Raw genomic sequence first — 19,282 nt, 5'->3', positions numbered from 1 at the left:
AGTCTTTTGCCTTTATTAAGCGTATGGACACTTGCTATTAAATCGCGTAAGAAAGTACACTTTATAAGCGCGTCGGAAATGACACTTTAAGTGGACACTTCTAAACTACACCCATCAATCTTTCACTCAATTAGATTTCTTCTAATCACAGTCACCTAGGCGTTGATTATAAATTGTCGTATTATACACGCGATAAATTACTGCTTGTGTATCTGTGATATTAATTACCGATCCTTCCTTCGAAAACCGAATAAAAATCTGTGCGACATAATTGGCCGAATATTCGGAAAGAATTAAAAGACTAATTTAGCGCACCAGAATTTTCGGAATTTCACGCGTTACTTGAAACATCACTTTGGTCATTAATAACGGAAGCGTGCGGGAAAATTTTCACCGGCTTCGAAAGTTGACTTTTGAAAAATGTCGGAGCTCTCGCGGCGGCAGCGGCGGCGGCGGCGTCGGCGACGGCTGACAGCGCAGCCGAGTGCGGGACTTTTACAAATTGCAGTTAAACCGACGAAAGCGCGCAGAATTCAATTTCGCCCGAAGTTACAAAGTCGGGCGCATCCTCGGAGGATAGGCGAGACCGCACCGCGGAAAAGGAAAAGGGGGGGGGGGAGGGAGAAGAGCGCCCGGCACTCCCGTTCCCGCGCCCCGTAATAGTAATAAAGTCTGCCTAGAATTTCATTATTTCTGGTGATGCAAATCCCATTTGTGTCAGCGCGGAAAATGCGGCCGCCACCGCCGCATACGGTGGTTACGGCCTCCGGAGCGAAAGACAATCCGTCCGCGTCGCGAGGAAGATAATACGAATTAGCGAAATGTCCGAGCGGGCGTTAGTCAAAGAAATGTCGGTCGACGGCGACCGAATTATCATAACTTGAGCGGTCTCGAGCGCCGGTGCACGGTGGATGGAGCGATATTTTTCAGTAGCTGAAGACGATAATTTCTCAATCAAACAAAAGACGTTCTAAAGCAGACGTGTGCGCCTCCGTTTTACACCGTGTATTTATTTAGAAAAAACATCTGATTATTTCTAAATCATTTTCAACTATCTGGAAAAAAAATTATAATGATTTAATTAATAATAAATAAAATTATGCCGCTGAGAATAGAACGGTATGTACCCTGGGAATTAAATTTTATTTCAGATTCTCTGGCCTCTGGCAGTGAGTTGCAAGTGGATCATTGACATTGACAGCTGTAGAAAGCCGGGGTTTCTGTTACCTACCAATTTAGCATCGCAAACTTTGCAATCGGTGTCCGTGGAAAATTAGTATATGCACTCACCGCATCTGTGCGCTCGCGCGACATTCCGCGAACACGCGCGGAGGATATGGGATATAACAATTTTAACATGTAACGTTTGGACGTAGCCGTCCACCGTCGCGCACACTCGATTGTCCGATACGCTCTAAATGACAAAGCGACGAGAGTACGTCATTTCCCGAGTGGCCATGTCAGTCTGCCAATAAAACGCAATCGGACACACGGCAGCGTCGAGAATTCGCGAGTTTGTATTTGCGAGTTTTTGTTGTTATGGCGTTATCTAGTCGACTGGATTCATTTGAGTCGATAAACCGGACGGAAAATTTGATGCCAAGTGTTTCAAGTCTCTCTTCTTATATGTTAAATAACTAGTATAATTAATAGAACCTAAACCCATTATGGCTCAAATAATATTATTAATGTTAGTATAGAAGAGATAGTTTAAAAATTGTCGAAATCGCATTTTTTTAATGAAAAAATTTGACACAGCATTGATATCTTATGAAAAGTAATCAATTATATTATTTTTTTGAATTAAAAAGGATCATAAGATACTGCTTGTTTGTCTCGAATATTAAAAAAAATCATAAGATACCGCTTGTTTGTCTCGCAGTATGTTGCACCGGAGTTTATTTCAGGAACGCAACCTGCGTTAATAAACGATTCGATAAACTCGGCAAAGAAGCTGCGCAACAGAATTAATGCTGTTGGCACGAGAGCGCACGTAGGTACCTGCTTCCATAATACTTATTTATCATCCTCGCACAAATAACTCTCACAGCCAATTCCCCGTGTAGCCGTGCGCGAGCTTTCGCCTATGCAGTATCATTTCCGAAGGAGAGCTCAGCAAGGTTGTAAACGGCGTGACACGTTTGCCACGTTACACCACGTAGCAACCAATTACTTCGCGAGTCCACTTACTGGCGCGCCCGTAACCGAAAGAACTCGTTAATCCCGGAGGAAGCGTAAAAGCTTGCTCGCGCGAGACGTTGGAGCACCGATCCACCGCTGCCAAACGATCGCCATCGGAGTTTCTGATCCGAGACGAAGCGTTCTCTCTATTGGCTGGCCCACGCTACCTACCTCTCCGCCGCCACCCGGGGACGTTCTTCATCCCCCGAAAGGATCCGACGACGGCTCGCCCGCCATGAAACTTTCCCCATTTCCGAACTCGCCCGCCCGGTGAATCGATGCACGTAATTTGGACCCCGACACACGCATCCGCCGCCGCCGCCGCCGCCGCCGCCGCCGCCGCCGCCGCCGCCGCCGCCGCCGCCGTCTTCTTGCCACGGCCTATAATCCCTGTAACTGTCTCGCCATTCTTCTCTCTCTATCCGCTTCTCTCGTTTGCCTTCCCATTCCCGCCCATTCTTACGCCCGTTTCTCTCCTACGCTCGCGCGACGTCTTCCTCTTCCTCTTCAAGTCTCCTTCCGTATACGATGACGATCCAACTTGAGCCGGTATAAACGCGCTCGTGCGTCGCGTCGGAGCAGGCGCTCGAAACTCTCGAAATTACAAGCCGCGAGAGAAGTACAGGGTGCGTCAAACAACTCGAACAATGATAGCAAGGCGGTGTCTTCCGTCTGAATTTTGTGGCAATTTCTTCCCCCTCTCCCCGTCAAAAATTGAAAATAGAAATTGCGAAAATAGAATCGTTCAAGGGTGAAAATTCTAAGGAGTTTTAAATACACAAAAGATTATGAGGAAATGGAGGATGGACAAAATCTTAAATTAATTTCAAATCTATTTTCATTTATCTTCAAATGAATTATATACAAGAATTATAATTCGATTCTTTTAATTTGATAGCTCGATATTGGTATATGATTGAATTTCGACGATACGATAATTTCAATTTAGCTTATGTCGAGATATTAGACGTTTGAAAATTGTGAAGATTTAAGAGAAAGAAAGAAAGAATTTCAATTATACAATATAAATTTTCGATAAGGTTTGATGTTACTTTATTATCATTGTTCAAGTTTTTTGGGGTCGCATTGTACGTATATGCACGATGGAAAACTGTTCACGAACGGCTTAATATCTATGTCAGTAATATCGACATATCCGAAACAGCAAAAGCGTGCATAAGCCTCGTAATTTTCGAGCTGAGCGTTCACTTTCCGCTGCAGAAAATATATGTATACGTGGAGGAATTATTCAGGTAGTGATGGAATAACGCCAACTTCGCGTTTTAATTATCGCATTCCGTCTGGCGCATGAAAATATATAATGCGGCGCGAAAATATTGGAAGCTTTCATTCTAGATCAAGATTAAACTTATACATCTGGATTTTATCGCGCAATTTTCAGATTTTTTTTAGAGAAAGAAGTCCCTTTAAATCGAGAACAAAAGGACTTTACAATCCTATTTGATTTATATTAATTATTAATTTGTAAGCGATTCACAATATATCAAACTGTAAGTTTTACTTTGTCACTAAAGAAATAAACTGATCCAGAGCGATATGTAATTTTCTTGAAAGAAGCTATTTAAATCTTTTCTGTATTTTTTTCTATTTTCAAGAGATTCAGATTCGTTTACGTTGATAAATGACATTGGTAAATTCAATCGGATCAATTTGCGATAAATCTATTGCCTGAAATGGCAGCAGATCGAAAATTTTCAAAAAATCGAAGAACATTACGTTACATTACATTATACGGTATAACAGGATTATTAATACATCCTAATTATGTTACATACGTTCGCAGTGAAATGTATCAATTAGTCATGTTATACGCGCGACTATCATATTTTCCGAAAGTCGCAGGGGATCTTTCGGACATATTCCTCTCGCGCGTACATGGTCCATATTCCTCCTCTCTTCCCGTGTATTAATATTTTAACGTCACTATCGTACACGACGTCGCGTCGCGACGTTTCGAAACCGAGTTCAAACTGTAACATTCGTGCAGGTGTAGCGTAATGCAATTAATTATCCAATTCTACGATCCCTGTCCTACGAAGCGCGCGGAGGCTCTCGCAGATAAATTTAAAAGACGATCATCGTATATAGATATATTCTACGATCGCAGCGATTACGTTTCAGATATCCACGGTTGAGAGATCTAACGTTCGATCGATTCAGTGGCGTACCGCTAACGAGGTACTTTTTCCTCTCTCTCTCTCTTTCTCTCTCTTTTTCTCTCATTCTCTCCGTCTTTATCTCGATCCGTCGACTGCGAAACGAGCCAGAAATTAGACGAGATATTCGAGAAGCGTATAACTTTTTCCTTGCGCCCGCTAAAAAACACCGTCGAAAAATCCTTCCTCGAACGATATTACTTTCAGAATGTTCGATGCACCCGCCGAACGATGCATAAGCGGTGCATAGCTCGACAACCGCTAGACGACGTTGCGGCGATGTAACACATTTTTCGGGAAAATATCAACGAGACGTTCTCCGTTGGGAGTCACCGAACGCGAAGGCATAGTTTTCGTAGTCAGGCACGATCGAGCGAACTCTTGAGTTGTCTGAGAGAGAAAGAAAATTGACCCTATATTTTAACCGACATTTTCCCGAATATTTTGCTACCGTCAGGTTTATCTATCACTCCAGTTGTATAATAAAACAATTTTCATACGAATAAAATGAATGATTGTCATCTATGTAAGAAAACTTGAGCGAAAATGAAACGAATAAATATGATAATGCGTTTAAAAAAATTAGAAATAAATGTAAATGCATTATAATGTAAACGCAAGAATGATGACTTTTGAGTAAATTGATACAGGTTTAATGTATAGAAAGGTATATTAGAATTTTAAATGCAGAAAAGTGTGGGAAGAGGACAAATAATGGTACTCGAGGCAAGTGCAGTAAAATCCATTTGCATATTATAGAGTAGGTATGACAGCACGAAACGTGAAGAGTATAAAAATATGAAAAATGTTTTTGACACTTGCATAGTTTTGCATTTAACAACCTCAATTTCGTGTGATGATATACTTTCCTAAAGAATATGATATACAACTTCTCACAAAATTAAAACATCCGGAGTTGCGATCCTCTATTATAATGTCGGCATAAGATAGTAATTTAAGAAGAATATTTTCTTGATTTATAGTATATTTTTATATATCACAAAAAGCGCTACTACGAGGCCCATGATTATTTAATCCACTTTTAATTTTTTATGAATTAACATTATAGAATATAGGCTATCGATAGACACGTATATAATAACGCACGTTTATTGATTAATAATTGGATTTTATTAATAAACGCTACTTGCGCGGATGATATATTCTCGTCGTCGCGAAAGAACTTTTCGTATTTTTGTACGACATTGCGAAGTTACAGATTCTGTAATTAAAATTACGAAGTTGATATTATTTTGCAGTCGCCGGTTAAATGCACTTTATGAAACGTGATTAAAGAACATACGATGACATAGTTATCTTATCTGGCTTACTCAGTCGTGAAATTAACTGCATTTTAAACGTAGCACATAATTATGCAAGCGTTAATTAACTAAAAAAAGCAGAACGTGTGTTAAATGAGTGTACGATCAAAAGAATAATTAAAGAACGATCAAGACATGAATCTCTTTATTATCTGTCTAATAATAATTAATGTAGAGCCATGTTTAATTAATTTCTGATATTTATTCGATTATCCCACCCGACCTTAAATCGGTAAGGAATCAATAAGGCCCAAAACATCCAAAAACTATTTAATGCTCCAACCACTATGTATTCTGTAGCTTGAACTCGAACTTTAGACCACCAATCTCTTCTTATCAGGCGTCTAAGTATCAGCAAAGTACCTTATCGTTACGAGGTTTTAGTTACACTTTCCGCGGTTTGTTTTCTCCCACCTCTTATACCCCGAAAACCCGAGCATGCATCTATCACAGAGTTTAAGTGCAGCCGAAATAAACAGACCTATGTTCCCGCGAAATCCTGCCCACTTTTCACTACGATAAAGAGCGCCGGAGTTAAGACGATCTTCCCCCCCCCCCTCTCTCTCTTTCCTCATGATATTTCGATTAGAAAACACGAAACAATCCCACGACCCGCGCGCTACGTAACGCGCGCGCCCATGCGTGCCGACCTGTGAGAAGAGTCGCAATTAAGAGCGTTGAAATAACCTGCCTGCCTGCCTGCCGGACAGAATGGAGATCGTCAGGCGCGAAAGGAAGCGAGCTGCGGTGAGCGACGACGGACGAAGAAGCTCTGCATCCGGTCGCGCCAGCGGCGACCCCGGCCGGCGGCCGTCCGTCGTCGTACACGTGTATAATATACACGACGCGTGTATTTCCTTCTTGGCGCACAGAAACGAACATCCCCGCGATATCGATTAAAACCGAAATAGGTTTACTCGTCGCGTGACACGCCCCGGCGAAGTCGCAGAGTAGCCAGCCGATAAGTAATGAGATATAGAGAGGAAATATTTATTTCCTCTCTCTCGCGCGCGCGCACACACAGGGAATATATACTTCAAAAGTCCTCGCGGAAGAACTTTTACGACTTGCGATGTACTTTTCCTCGGGGAAGATTCGGTTGAGATGCCGTCTTTCCCCGGCAACTTTTACATTCGTGACATTAAATTTCTCGACTAGCGAGCCTTAAATTACGTTACACTAAACTCCGAAACCGACCGAAGGAACGAAATTGTCATCTCCGCCTGCGTTCTCCGTCAAGTTAAATAAAATCCCGATATATATCTGACGCGCCGAGGCGCGAAGAAGTTATTATTAGAAAAAGCGTGTATATAGAGAGCTGTAAGGGAATAATACTCGTTACGATGACGAGATTACATTTTGGCGTTCTCCGTCGAAGCTGCCCCGATAGTCCGCTTTATATCGCGCGCAGGCACCTATCATAAATCATAATTTCTCATCCGATCAGACTGCACTGGTGCTTTATAACCGCATAGAGCGAAAGCCTTCGACCATGAAGAGTCGCACGATCTCAGTCGACCGTGACTTATAGGTTCCCCGTATATATAAGACTCAAAGCAAACATTCTATTCAAGGAAAATCTAATATCTAATTTATACGTAGTAACACGTTTCACCTGTAAAGCTGTCGTATATCTCCTGTCAAATTGATCGAGGGAATGTGTCTCAATAAATTCCTCGGCCAAACTCAATTTTAACAAGCTCCTTCTCGCAAAGATACACGCTTTCTTTGACACGTCGATATATTTTGTTGGGGACGTTGCTAAAAACTAGAAAAATTGAATACTCTTTCTTGGCCTGTTTGGTTCGTTCTACTCATTATCGTGCTCGCAGTTGATTCGCGTATTCGCGAACCCTTCAATTACCGCAACGTGATTGCATAGCGGTGCGACTAATTACGCAAATCGACGGTCTGGAGGGCAGGATGGGGGACTTCGACGAGGAGCTTTGTTTCGCTCGATACGAAATAAGACACGTTTCTTTGATAATATCGAACGACGTCGAACGGAGACTGCTCATTGAAATTCCGCGGAGATACAGCTCGATGTACACTATCTTCTCTCCGGTTCGCTGCATGTACCGATGATAGATGGAACAAACGAGCTTGCTATTACGTTTTGACGGACGTTGATCTCGGTAGAGAAACATTTCCAACCGTAAGATAAAATTTCTTTTATCTTTTAAGCGGAATTTGTATTACGCCTAATGATTTCTGTTGAAAATTCTGTTATTAATAATGCTGTTATTAATATTTTCAGTTTTAAATGCAATAATTCACATAGGTAAAACAAATTATGAATTATGGAGGCCCTCTGAGCGGGAGTTTATTAAACGACTAAATATTAATGCTAAATGCTGCAGATAGACCAGAAATAATATCTGGCTCTCTTCGCGTCTCTGTTATATTGTTTATAAGGGGGAAAAGGATGCTATACAATGACACATAGACCACGAAGAATCCACAAAAGGATGTCACTTTAATCAAGGCTTCGTTATATTTCGTGCATGCTTTGCAGCGGTGCGGCGACGAGAGTGCGAGGTGATTATAAGTTAACGAGGGGAACACTCTCGAGGTTTGTTCTGAAAACAATTACAGGCCGATATGCCGATTTTGATATATCTACGAACGAAGGCGCGGTGGCGGTCAATTACTGTACACCGGCCAATCATTGTATCGGTTATCCTATATCTATACCTGTATTGGCAGTCTGCCGCTCTACCGTCACAATACGCTGTTCTCTAATTTGAAATACGAGATAGCGACATATGCATATTTCCGCGTTACCTATCCTTCACCGTGCATATACGTCTGGTCCACTAGACTTTAGGGACACGCGAAAGCAAGACATTTTTCTCTCTCCGAGAAAATGAAACAGCAAATCGGAATCATATCATGTAGACATGACATGAACTTTTAGGAGCACGCATCTAAATACAAAAATATATGAATTGTGTTTTAATAATTATTTTATTATATCATATTATTTCATAAATATTAATTCCAACAAGTTTGATTTATGACTCTTTATCTTTCATGTACAATATTTATATATCAGCATATGGTTCAACAAAATAATAATTCGGATTGAAAAAATAAGATAAGGATCGTACTAATTAGATGTAACGAATCCGTATTAGTATTGGGAAGATCGCGGTAGTCGGGACACATACGAACCATATTCTAGAAAAGACAATTAAGATATCCTTCGAGATGCCAACGTACTCGACTAAAAAGTATTAGACCCGGATATACGAGAAAACCAAGAGATATCCGGAAGGGGTTCGCCCTTTTTACCCTTTATATCGGCACACAATCTGGCTGGAAACTCCGGCGCGAATTCCCAGCATAATGTACGTGTCCCGGTGTTGTACTCTTTTTCGCTGCGAATTACCACGGGCTTATTCTCGGGCCGTTTCGTACTTTAATTCGAGGTCAGAGCCTTGAAGTTCCCGATAATTTCCCACGAGCTCTCGCCTCTCGCGCGTCTTTCCAATAGGATTCCGCCCGATAAAGAGAAGAAATCCACACATTATGCGACGAAAAGACGGACGACGGTGTACCGGAAGCGCGGCGGAGCGCGCACGTCGTCTTTTAGAAAACTTATACGCTTTTACTCTCCCTCTCTCTCTCTCTCTGTCTCTCTCTCGCTCGAGCGCGAGAGGAATCGACACCCATCGGTTCCCTTTGTACCGCGTAAACGAATGTTCTCATTTCGTGCGATGCGCCGCGACCGAGCTGAATGAAATCCACCGACGGTCGAGGGGGGAAATCGGCGCGGCGCACGAAACGGCAAAAAGGAGGAGGCTTGGCGCGGCTCTTTCACTCTCTTCCTCGATCGCGAGATCTCTTTTCCGCCCCGGCTAAAGGCGGGGTTTGCACGCTTGAACACGAATGCCGGATCGGAATTATCCAAAGTGAATGCGCACCGATCGAACGACTTTTTACTTCAACTTCCGCCGTCGAAAGTGAACTCGTGTGCAACGAGCTTTTTCGCGCGACGCACTCTGACGCACTCTCATGATTTAATTGTTATTTACGGACTTTTCGGAACGAAATAGTTTCTATATTTCCATGCACACGGTCACGCGAAACGGGGATTGAAGTCGACATATTCTCGGTGATTATGCATTTTCGATGTACCGTAGAGAGGGGGATGCATTAGATAATCTAATTCCATAATTTATGATATAAAATATTCAGATATATCGATTAACGTGTTTCGCGTGAATTAATATGGATATGATTTATGCATATATATGGAATTAAAATTTGTGACCGCATCAAAATTATGATGAAATCGAATCCTCAATCCAAAACGATCCGAACGACACGAAGAAATATATATAAATGTCCGATTTCCTCTACCGCGAACTACTAGCTTTTTGCCGAACCATTGCGCATTACGACTCATCTTTTTCGATTTGGATGATTCGTGATAAATCGTCGAGAGCGTAAATTTGTGTTAAGACTGAAACTTAAGGCAGACACAAAAGCTGGGAAGAAACGAGCGCGGATTGAATTAGATGTCGTCGCAATGCTGGAAATTGCATTTTCGAGCGCAGAAGAAGGGGTGGGAGAAGGTGGCGGTGGAAGCGGAGGATCGTCGTTTCCCTATAGAATAGGAGAGGCAGAAAGAAGGGGTGAGATTCTGCATCCTACCCTTCTTCCCTCCTCCCCCTTAGTCATTATGCTACCTTTTCATTGCGGGTGACAGAATCCATCCGATCGGGACAAGAAAGCGCGAAACGTCGCGAAATTTGTTATGCCTGCGAATTTAACGACGTTAATATTTGGCTGGCGATGGCGGGAGATAAACGGAACAACACGGGGGTGTTTTCAGCTAACGACGGAATCTCGAGGATGAATGCCTCTCCTAGGGGATACAATTGTCAGGAGCAAATTCGTGATGTTGATACAATCAAGTATCAGAGGGTTCCTCCTTTTCGTCGGGACTTTTTTAATGTTGAATTAAGCCTTTCTCCAATCGGGACTTTGACGAATGACAGGAAAATTATAAAAAAAATTATAATATAAAATATACGTTCGCAAACACGATTTAATTCCTGTTTAAATACTCGAAGACGCGTTTTTTTATTTTTTATTTTTTATTTTTGAATTAACGGACTGTCGATTCTTTTCCCTTCGTCTCTAAAATTAATAAATTAAGGCGGATAAGACGAGCTGATCGGGCAATGAATAGGGCTTAAGAAGCACGCCGATTTCATCTCTCCTCTAAGAACCGGGAAGAAGGACGGCGGGCGGAGTGATTTTATCGAAAATTCCGTCAGCCGGATCCACGCTTGAAATTCTAATAGCCGAGCGCGGGAAGGAAGTGAGATCTACATAGAATTGCCGGTAATACGGTGGAAAGGTAAATATGTACGGCTCGCGCAAACGAAAGCCAACAGCAACGATGTTTCAACGAGGAGAGAAAAAACGCGCGCGCGCGCGCGTTCAATAATTGATCGGTGGGCACGCGGTGATTAATCGCGGAATTTACGCGGACGCCCGGTGACGTCGCGAAAAGTGTCGTGCCGTCTACCGAGCGACACTTTTCGCGCAGCGAAAAATAAGAACAGGAGCGCGATTTAATCCGAGCTCGTGCTGAAATAAACAAACCGGGAGAGTCTAAGCCGTATACACCGGATGTATATGTACGTATATACCGGATTCCACCGGTGCACTTCCTCTCGTCCTTCCGCCAATTTGCAGTCGACCTTTTCCCTTCGCAAAAATTTCCCTTCGACTCCGTATTTTCTGGTAAACTCTCTATCGTCTCGTCTGTCGGGTATTTTCGCGACTAACGGGTCGAATAAGAAATCACGTCAAAATAATTGCTATTTAAATTAAATAAAATAAATAAGAGATAATGTTTTTGCGATTAATTTTTATACGTTCTGAAAATTAATTCCCGAAAGTCTCTGTCACGTGCACATGCAAATGACATCTCCAATAATTTATAATTCAAAAACAACTGATGGCTCGACATTTTTTGTCCACGAACGAATTTACGCGAAAATACGCGGAAAACACTTCGAACGCCCCCGTGATGTACAATGCACTCTTATTAGAATACAGCAGTTGTGCATAAAGCTGCGTTGCGCGTAGCGCAATGCGGACTGAACGGGAAAAGGTTCGCGAAGCCGATAATCGCGTAATTCATACGGCAGATTTGCCGCCTTTTTTTTCCCTCTCTTTCTCTCCCTCCTTCTCTCTTTCTTTCTTCTTCGGCTGAAATGTTTATTTCGCTCTCTAGGCCGATTACGCGCGTTTTCCGTTCTGCGTCAATTAAGAGCCCGCTGAAAGCTTTGGCGCGTTAAGATAAATTTTACTTAAGCAATCGTCCGAAGCATTGTTACACTTCGCGCGGCGTTACGCTCACGCTCTCCGCGTGTCTGTGGAGCTTGTGTTTGCTGCCGTGACAATTATTTATCGTCTTTCCGGCTGTTAAAGCCGGCTTTGTATACATTCGCGGCAGTATAAAATAGTTATAACGCTGCGTTATTTTTAAAGATTTATGTTCTATCAGCACATTCCGAAAGATTTACCGATATTTGCTTTTTATATCAAAAAGAGAAATCGAGAATCGAAAAAGATTTAAGATTTTTCGTAACAAAGCTTTAAACACGAAAAAGATACGTAGCTTTTAATATCGAGTGTATAAAACCAATTACATTTGAATATATATTGCTTTCCTTAGAAAATAATCTCTGAGAACAACTTTCTTCTTTTTCTCGTTTAATTTGCTGCGTATATCTGTTTCTAAAGATTTGAATAATAATTTTTTAAATTATCAAACGAAATATGACAAATTATTTTCGATACTGTAAATATAATAAATTATCTGTTATGATCAAAAGTAAATTTTACAATTAAATAAAGAGTCACAGATAGATTTTAACTCTGAATAAACTCCCATTCGAATGAAACATTTATCCCGCAGGTGGAGATAAAGTAATTTCTTTTTTTTACTTATCCGTGCCCTTTTGCCTAAATGAAATTTTTATTCGGATAATGCCGGAAACCCGCGATGTGGACTCAATTATAACTTTATTTTCGTATCTCTCGTCGCTCGTTTGTTTTCGAATTCTCGTTCGCCGACCGCGGCCGGGCGCAGCGTCGTTTTAATCCGTTCTCCACAATCGCGCCCAATCATTGAATCCCTTTGGACGAATCGGAGCGTCGACCGAACGGGTCTGTGCTACAAAATTAAACGACGCCAGTCGAATCGCGTTTAGACCTCCGGGCCGGGCCGACTCACCTATATTTTATTGACGTTGCATTTGGACGGCGGGACTGCGTAAATTCGGGCCAAGCTAGGCGACCGCTCGAAACCCAATTTACACGGTTCACTCTAGGACGATCATCCCGGACGAATCATCCCAAGTGCGTATGCGTATTGCACCAATGAGTTTTCGCTTAGACACGTCATCGCGAATCCACTAGCTACTAGCAAATGCAATCCGTTTCGCGAAAATTAATTGCCTTTTGAAAAATACATGCGCGAGGAACACGCCGGGGACTCGTTCGCGCTTGACGGACACCACTAATTACGACACCTGAGTTTTTACAACGGCACGATTGTTGTATCGCTCGCTTAGGCTACGAAAGCAATTTGATCTATTTTACGGCAAGCGTGAAAATCGTATTCGAGAAAATAGACTCTAACCGCTCTAACGGCTCTAACAGCTGTAAGACACATTATTATGAAATTCGCAGGGCGTGTACACATATAGATAATTAAATTAACTAACAATTCTTTTTGTTTGCGGAGAAATTTGCTATGCAATATGTGTTAATTTAATCTTAAAATATTTCATTTTATTTAGAATAAAATTTAGTTCACATTTGTTGTTTACACAGCTACATTGTTGTTATTGAGATACTGTGAAGTCGTTAAAATGCGTTCAATCAAATGAAAATCTATAGAATAACAGCAACGTTGGTGCTTTATTCATCATGTTTTTCATCCCACTTTGCAATAAAACTAACTGATCAAGAAAAATCGATATTCATACGCTCAAATTAGCAGCTATAATTTATAATCTGTGCCATTTTCAAAATTAACACGAGATTCACGAGAATCAATGCGATGATAAATGATAGACACGTGTCTCTTTTAAAACACGAGTAGAGAGTTGAGGTATTTAAAAGCATCGTTGATTCAATTTGACCAAAAAACGTGAGCTCTATGCCATTTTCAATATAAATTCAATTGTAAATCACTTCACCTGGCCTATACCAATCTTTTCATTTTTGCTGCAATATATGCATCAATTCATATGTATCATGATAAGCCCCGCCATATGGAAAAACTGTTGAAACATACGTATTTACATAGATATTTAATAGTTTTATATATGTCAAAATAAATGTACGATATTTTTCAAACTGATAAGAGAAAAAAGGGGAGAAAGAGAGAAAAATGTGGGAGGGCTAAATCGCGATCAGGAGGCAAAGCCAGTATTTATATGTCTTATTGAATTATGCCAAATTATAATTTCTGTTATTGTTTACATCACCATTGATATAATCGCATAATTAATTCAAATTCATCAGTTGACACGATACGAACCGTGTGAATTCGCTTTTAACGCCGCGACACACGGGACAAAGGGCCAGAAATACTCGCGCGGTGTAATGCGTAACGCGGACCGATTTCGTGTGTACGATACCGTGGTGCTGCGGTACAAACGTGGAATACCACGCGGTAAAGGGATTATCGATCGTATCGAAGCCAAACCCGTCCGATTACCTTAATTCTTCCAGCGGCGGTATCGGAGAGCTTAGCGGCTTGCGTGATCGCCGACATTATCGGCATAATTATTGTGCTCTCTCTCTCTCTCTCTCTCTCTCTCTCTCTCTCTCTCTCTCTCTCTCTCTCTCTCTCTCTCTCTCTCTCTCTCTCTCTCTCGTTGCTCCGCCAGTTGCGCGCCTAATCGATCCGCGTTGGCATAGGGGTGCATCTTTACGATGCTCAATAAGAAGCAATTAGAACCTCACTATCGTCCGCTAAAAATTGAGAAATTATACCGAGCTAGCGGGATAGTTCGATCCTCGGCAAACTTATTGTTGGTACGAGCGCTGGAACGGTTGCGTCGACGTAGGTTAGCATAGTTGATACGCAAAACGCTTCCTCGACTCGCGTGATAATCAGCGGTACGAGGAGCAAAAAGGACCCGCGTAATATGCAATTAAAGTTAATTAACCAAAACGATCGACGCAACTGAACGTGAAGTCGTGGATTACGAGCGAGTGACGGAATCGGAAGTGGACGTGCCGTCGCGCGATAAATGCTGGATAACCGCACGGTTATTAGCCGCTACGCGGTTATCGATTCCGAAGTTACGGGTTTCTAACTGGACTCGTTTTTTACGCTTATCCCTTTTGCCATTAATTGGCCGCTCGTTCTTTTCTCTTAAAAAAAAAAAAAAAAAATGATGACAAGTATCGTAAAACTTGAGATTTTTCATAATTATACCTGTTTGTGCTGTTTAATGCGTATACGAATTGCGAGTTGAAGTTTTAACGAAAATGTTTATATTATATTATATGTTGCATTTTATTTGTTTTTACAAGTAATACTTTAATTCTAAAGATTATATAAATACGATGTGCAAACTGGCATTCTCTGTTTCTGTCTGTGTTTATAAATATATAAAAATAATTTGCTTTTTTAATTGAAATATTCCTCGATGCATTCATTTATTACGATTCTTCATATAAAATATACGATCAATCTGTAATAAATTTATTTTTTATGAGTATATAAGAGAGTTATATACTTTTAAGCATCCGTCTAAGATTTGAGCATTTATCAAAGCATAATCATAAAATCAGTCATTGACTCGCAATACTTGTTTATGCAAATAGGTATGCATAAATCTTACGCAGACGATTTCTGCGAGGAGAAAACACGATGTAAACATAATTTTATAGCCTACAGCACATCACCCTACTTTGCTTTACTCTATCGAGCGAATAAAACGCAGGCAAAGCGGCGGCATGCGGAAGCACACGAGCTTATATCGTCCCTCCAAAGAAGCGCAGCTTCCGAATCGAAATAATTGTTATCATTTTGTTACAGGCGACGGGCAATATTTTCGGGTCAGGCCGAGTAACAGTTCCGTGCTGGAAGGTGGCGAGGTGATAATTTCTTGCGAGGTGGGGAACCGAGTTGGTACCGTCCAATGGGTCAAAGACGGATTTGCTTACGTCATACAACCGAGTGAGTACGATAAATTGAAATATAAATTGTATAACCGTGACCACCCTTTTTTTTTCTCAAACATCGTTTTCCGGAGAAGCCACGGATTCACTGCTCCGGAAGGAACTATTTTTCTCAACGAAAATATCAAGGCATATCAGCAGTAATTATTTTATTATGAGAGATTTAGAATAAAATTTCAGGATTATTAATAATTGAAAAAAATATTGTTCTCTATATTTTATTATTTATTACTTTTTTTTCACAAAAACCGGATTTTAAGATCCAGCAGAGTCTAATTTAAAATTTATTGAACGGCGTTGAAGAAGGATCGTTACTTTCTGATTTCCTCTCCAACCTTAATTGAACGCCAATTACTCATAAGAGGAAACTGATTAGACCAGTTTTTCCCCGGTATTAACGCTCTCCAGTTTGAATCTTGAATAACGTGAAATATGAAAGTATTGAAAAATTATGATAAGAACGGCCAATTACGGTTTCTTCAGGAAAACATGATTTTGAGACAAGTTTCTCAAAGTGTTATGCATAGATCGTAGGCATAAATATTGCAATGCCACGTGTAGTGCAATTTTAATTGAAAGTTGCATTTATTTCGATATTTTCCTTTGTAAAATAAAATTGATCTGTCTTTACCAATTCACGTTGGACTCCAATAAATCCACTTAAAAAGAGAATGATCCGAAAAGTCGTTCGATATAGGTATATTGATAATAACAAAGATAAAATGCATACAGAGCAAATCGTGCATTGTTAAATTCAGTGAAGACAGGTAATCCTGTATTTGCACAATTAACGCCTCGGGAAAACCCACTCGGATCTAAATTCACCAATTAAAACCGCGCACAAAAGCTGCTTATATTTTCAATAGGAAATTGGGTTTCCGCTTTACGCGGGATTGTTTTACACGGACATTTTCGGGCAACATATTAACACACTAATCAAGAATCACCAATGCTACTCCTGTTGTTTTTTGCTTTATCCGCGGATTTACGTCGCCGTATACGTTACGATTATACGCAGTCCACAAACATGTATCCCACATAAAGTGGTTTTGCAGTCTATTTCTCTCACATTAAACCTTCAAACTATATTAATTGAAATTTTATTAGACAAAATTTTAGTACTCAAATAGAATTTTACACATAAAAGAAAAATATTAAATACATAAATGCAGACGTTTTTATTTCAATAAAGCTGTTAATTTAAAGTACAAAGCTTAATTTAATTTTCAGACGATAACTAAATCATTTTAACAAAATTTTCCGTTTCCGAAAAAGATATTTTATTTGGCGAACTTTCAATTTATAATCGATTAGCTTAAAAACTAGCAACTGTTGAACATTTATTGATAGTTTTCAGAATGTTGAAAATTTCTGTGCACGATAGCAAAATCTAAATAAGGATAAAATAAGATGGGCAAAGAAGAATTTAATCTCCCTCCTCTATGCATCTTACATTAATATATACGATTTTTACGATCTAACTTAAGGAACGTAGCAACGTTGTGGATTTGTTATTTAAGCGTGACTGTAAAGAGGAGCCTCGTCCGAGAGCGGGACCATCGACGGTGAGCGGTTAATTACTCAGCGGTCTCATCGGCTTCCGCCTATCGTAATCGCATCGTTTTGCCGAGAGTGCTCGCATACCAGCCAAATAAGCGCGTAATAAACAGAGCTGAAATTAAAGCCGAGATATTAGCCGCGTATCCGCTTTATGAATTACGAAGCTCCTCAGCCATGAGGCGAAAAATGTTACCTAATCGGTTAATTTACATCGATCGATCGTTGCCCGAGAACGCGCAACGTGATATAACGCATATAAATGATCCCGAATTGATGTTGCAGACGGCGAAATCGTGGGCCATCCCAGGCTAAAATTGATCGGCGATCAGAACGCCGGTATTTTCAATCTAAGAATCACCGACGCGTCTCTAACCGACGACGGCGAGTACGAGTGTCAAGTCGGACGATATCTGCGGATCAAGCCAATCCGCGCCAGCGCTCACCTGATCGTCACCTGTAAGTCGAAATATATGATGATGCATGAATAGAAAGTTTAACTCAGACCTGTCTCCAATTCGAAAAAGAAAAGGCAGAGAGGCTCCTTATTTTCATTCGCAGTGACTCTTAACGATAGGATTAAAATCGACTACGAGACACACGGATATAACGAATACATGTTTAAATGGCAATTTATAGTCTTAGCCTGTTTTTCTCTGTTTCTTTTTTCCGTCTCTTTAAAGAAACGATGAAGAGAAGGCGTTTTGCGAAAATTTGGAGAGGTCTGATTTAACTTTTTTGCCGTCTATTACAAGAATCTGATAGCTTAATTAACGTGTAAATGCATTTTCACTTGATTTAATTGATTTTTTTTAAATAAAAATAATTTCATTTATCTTGAAATAAAATAAATTAAAATTTTGGCATGCGAAAGGATAATTCTTACGGTTTAACATAAGATCTCACACCTCATATATTTATTCGTATCAACGAATTCTATTCTTGTTAAACAAAACCCGCTCGCTAACGAAAATGACGAAACATCTATGACAGATCTCAGCGGAATCGCGAAGTTCGATAAAAAGATAAACGAAGTCGACTGTCGTGTCGTGCGAGAGCACTGTACGTTAATTAAAATTTTCTGAGCGTAACCCACGATATTCCTCGGCGCAATCCGGGGAAATTCCAGCGGCAAGATACGAAAAATACTCGGCTCCTGCTTGGGAATAATCGTGACCGAGTCGGTTTCCGACGATAGCCCCGCATGGGCGTGGTACTTAAAATGCAAAGCGTGCCGTAACTCGAATTACAAACTCACGATCTCGAAACTGTACTTAAAGTTAATTTACGCGGTCGTACGTTGGGTATTACGCGTTGTGTAACGCCCCGTCGACGTCGCGAAAGGTCGACTTTCGGGGGTTCTGCGAGAGAGCGGTTGATCGCACCCCGACGATGACATCCGTTGGCCCGGTATACTAGCGTTCCCGCGCCATCGACAATGTCCTTTCCTCTCGCTCTCTCTCTCCTTCCTCTCTTTCTCACCCGTCGGTAAATTATGCAGAAGTTATTAAGCGCGACAATATGCACTCGTCCGACAGACTTCCGCGTAAACTAGTTTCGCGAAGCGCGGAACGAAGCTAGTTTTCGTTGTGCGCGCGACCTTTCCGGCGCGACTGCGAAGACCGGAACGGCGCGGCACGGCGCGCGACGTGCTCGATTTTTGAGGGACGACGGTCTAGTTCTATATAGTACTTGAAGTACTTCTAGTACCGTGTGAGTTCGCGAAATCGCGACCTTTCGTCGGGACCCATCCATCGACCGCGCTATTCTTTTTACCCTTCCATGCATGCGTGCGTCGCATTCGTAGTAGTACAT

At 41.1% G+C, this 19,282-nt stretch overlaps 1 protein-coding gene across 2 annotated transcripts in view; it reads left to right on the top strand.

Moving 5' to 3' along the window:
• The window catches only part of Sns (sticks and stones), a 283,648-nt gene that overhangs the window by 177,425 nt on the left and 86,941 nt on the right, over positions 1-19,282 (top strand). For both annotated transcript variants that reach the window (XM_071716272.1, XM_071716273.1), the window contains exons 2-3: positions 15,768-15,908; positions 17,753-17,926. In XM_071716272.1, the coding sequence (XP_071572373.1) occupies positions 15,768-15,908; positions 17,753-17,926 (315 nt within the window). The remainder of the gene's footprint in view (positions 1-15,767; positions 15,909-17,752; positions 17,927-19,282) is intronic.

Source organism: Temnothorax nylanderi, unplaced genomic scaffold (genome assembly GCF_030848795.1).
Source record: "Temnothorax nylanderi isolate EJ_2023f unplaced genomic scaffold, tnyl_v1.0 TNYL_tig0181_pilon, whole genome shotgun sequence".
NCBI classification, from domain to species: domain Eukaryota; kingdom Metazoa; phylum Arthropoda; class Insecta; order Hymenoptera; family Formicidae; genus Temnothorax; species Temnothorax nylanderi.
This window is presented reverse-complemented; position numbering and strand designations above follow the sequence as displayed.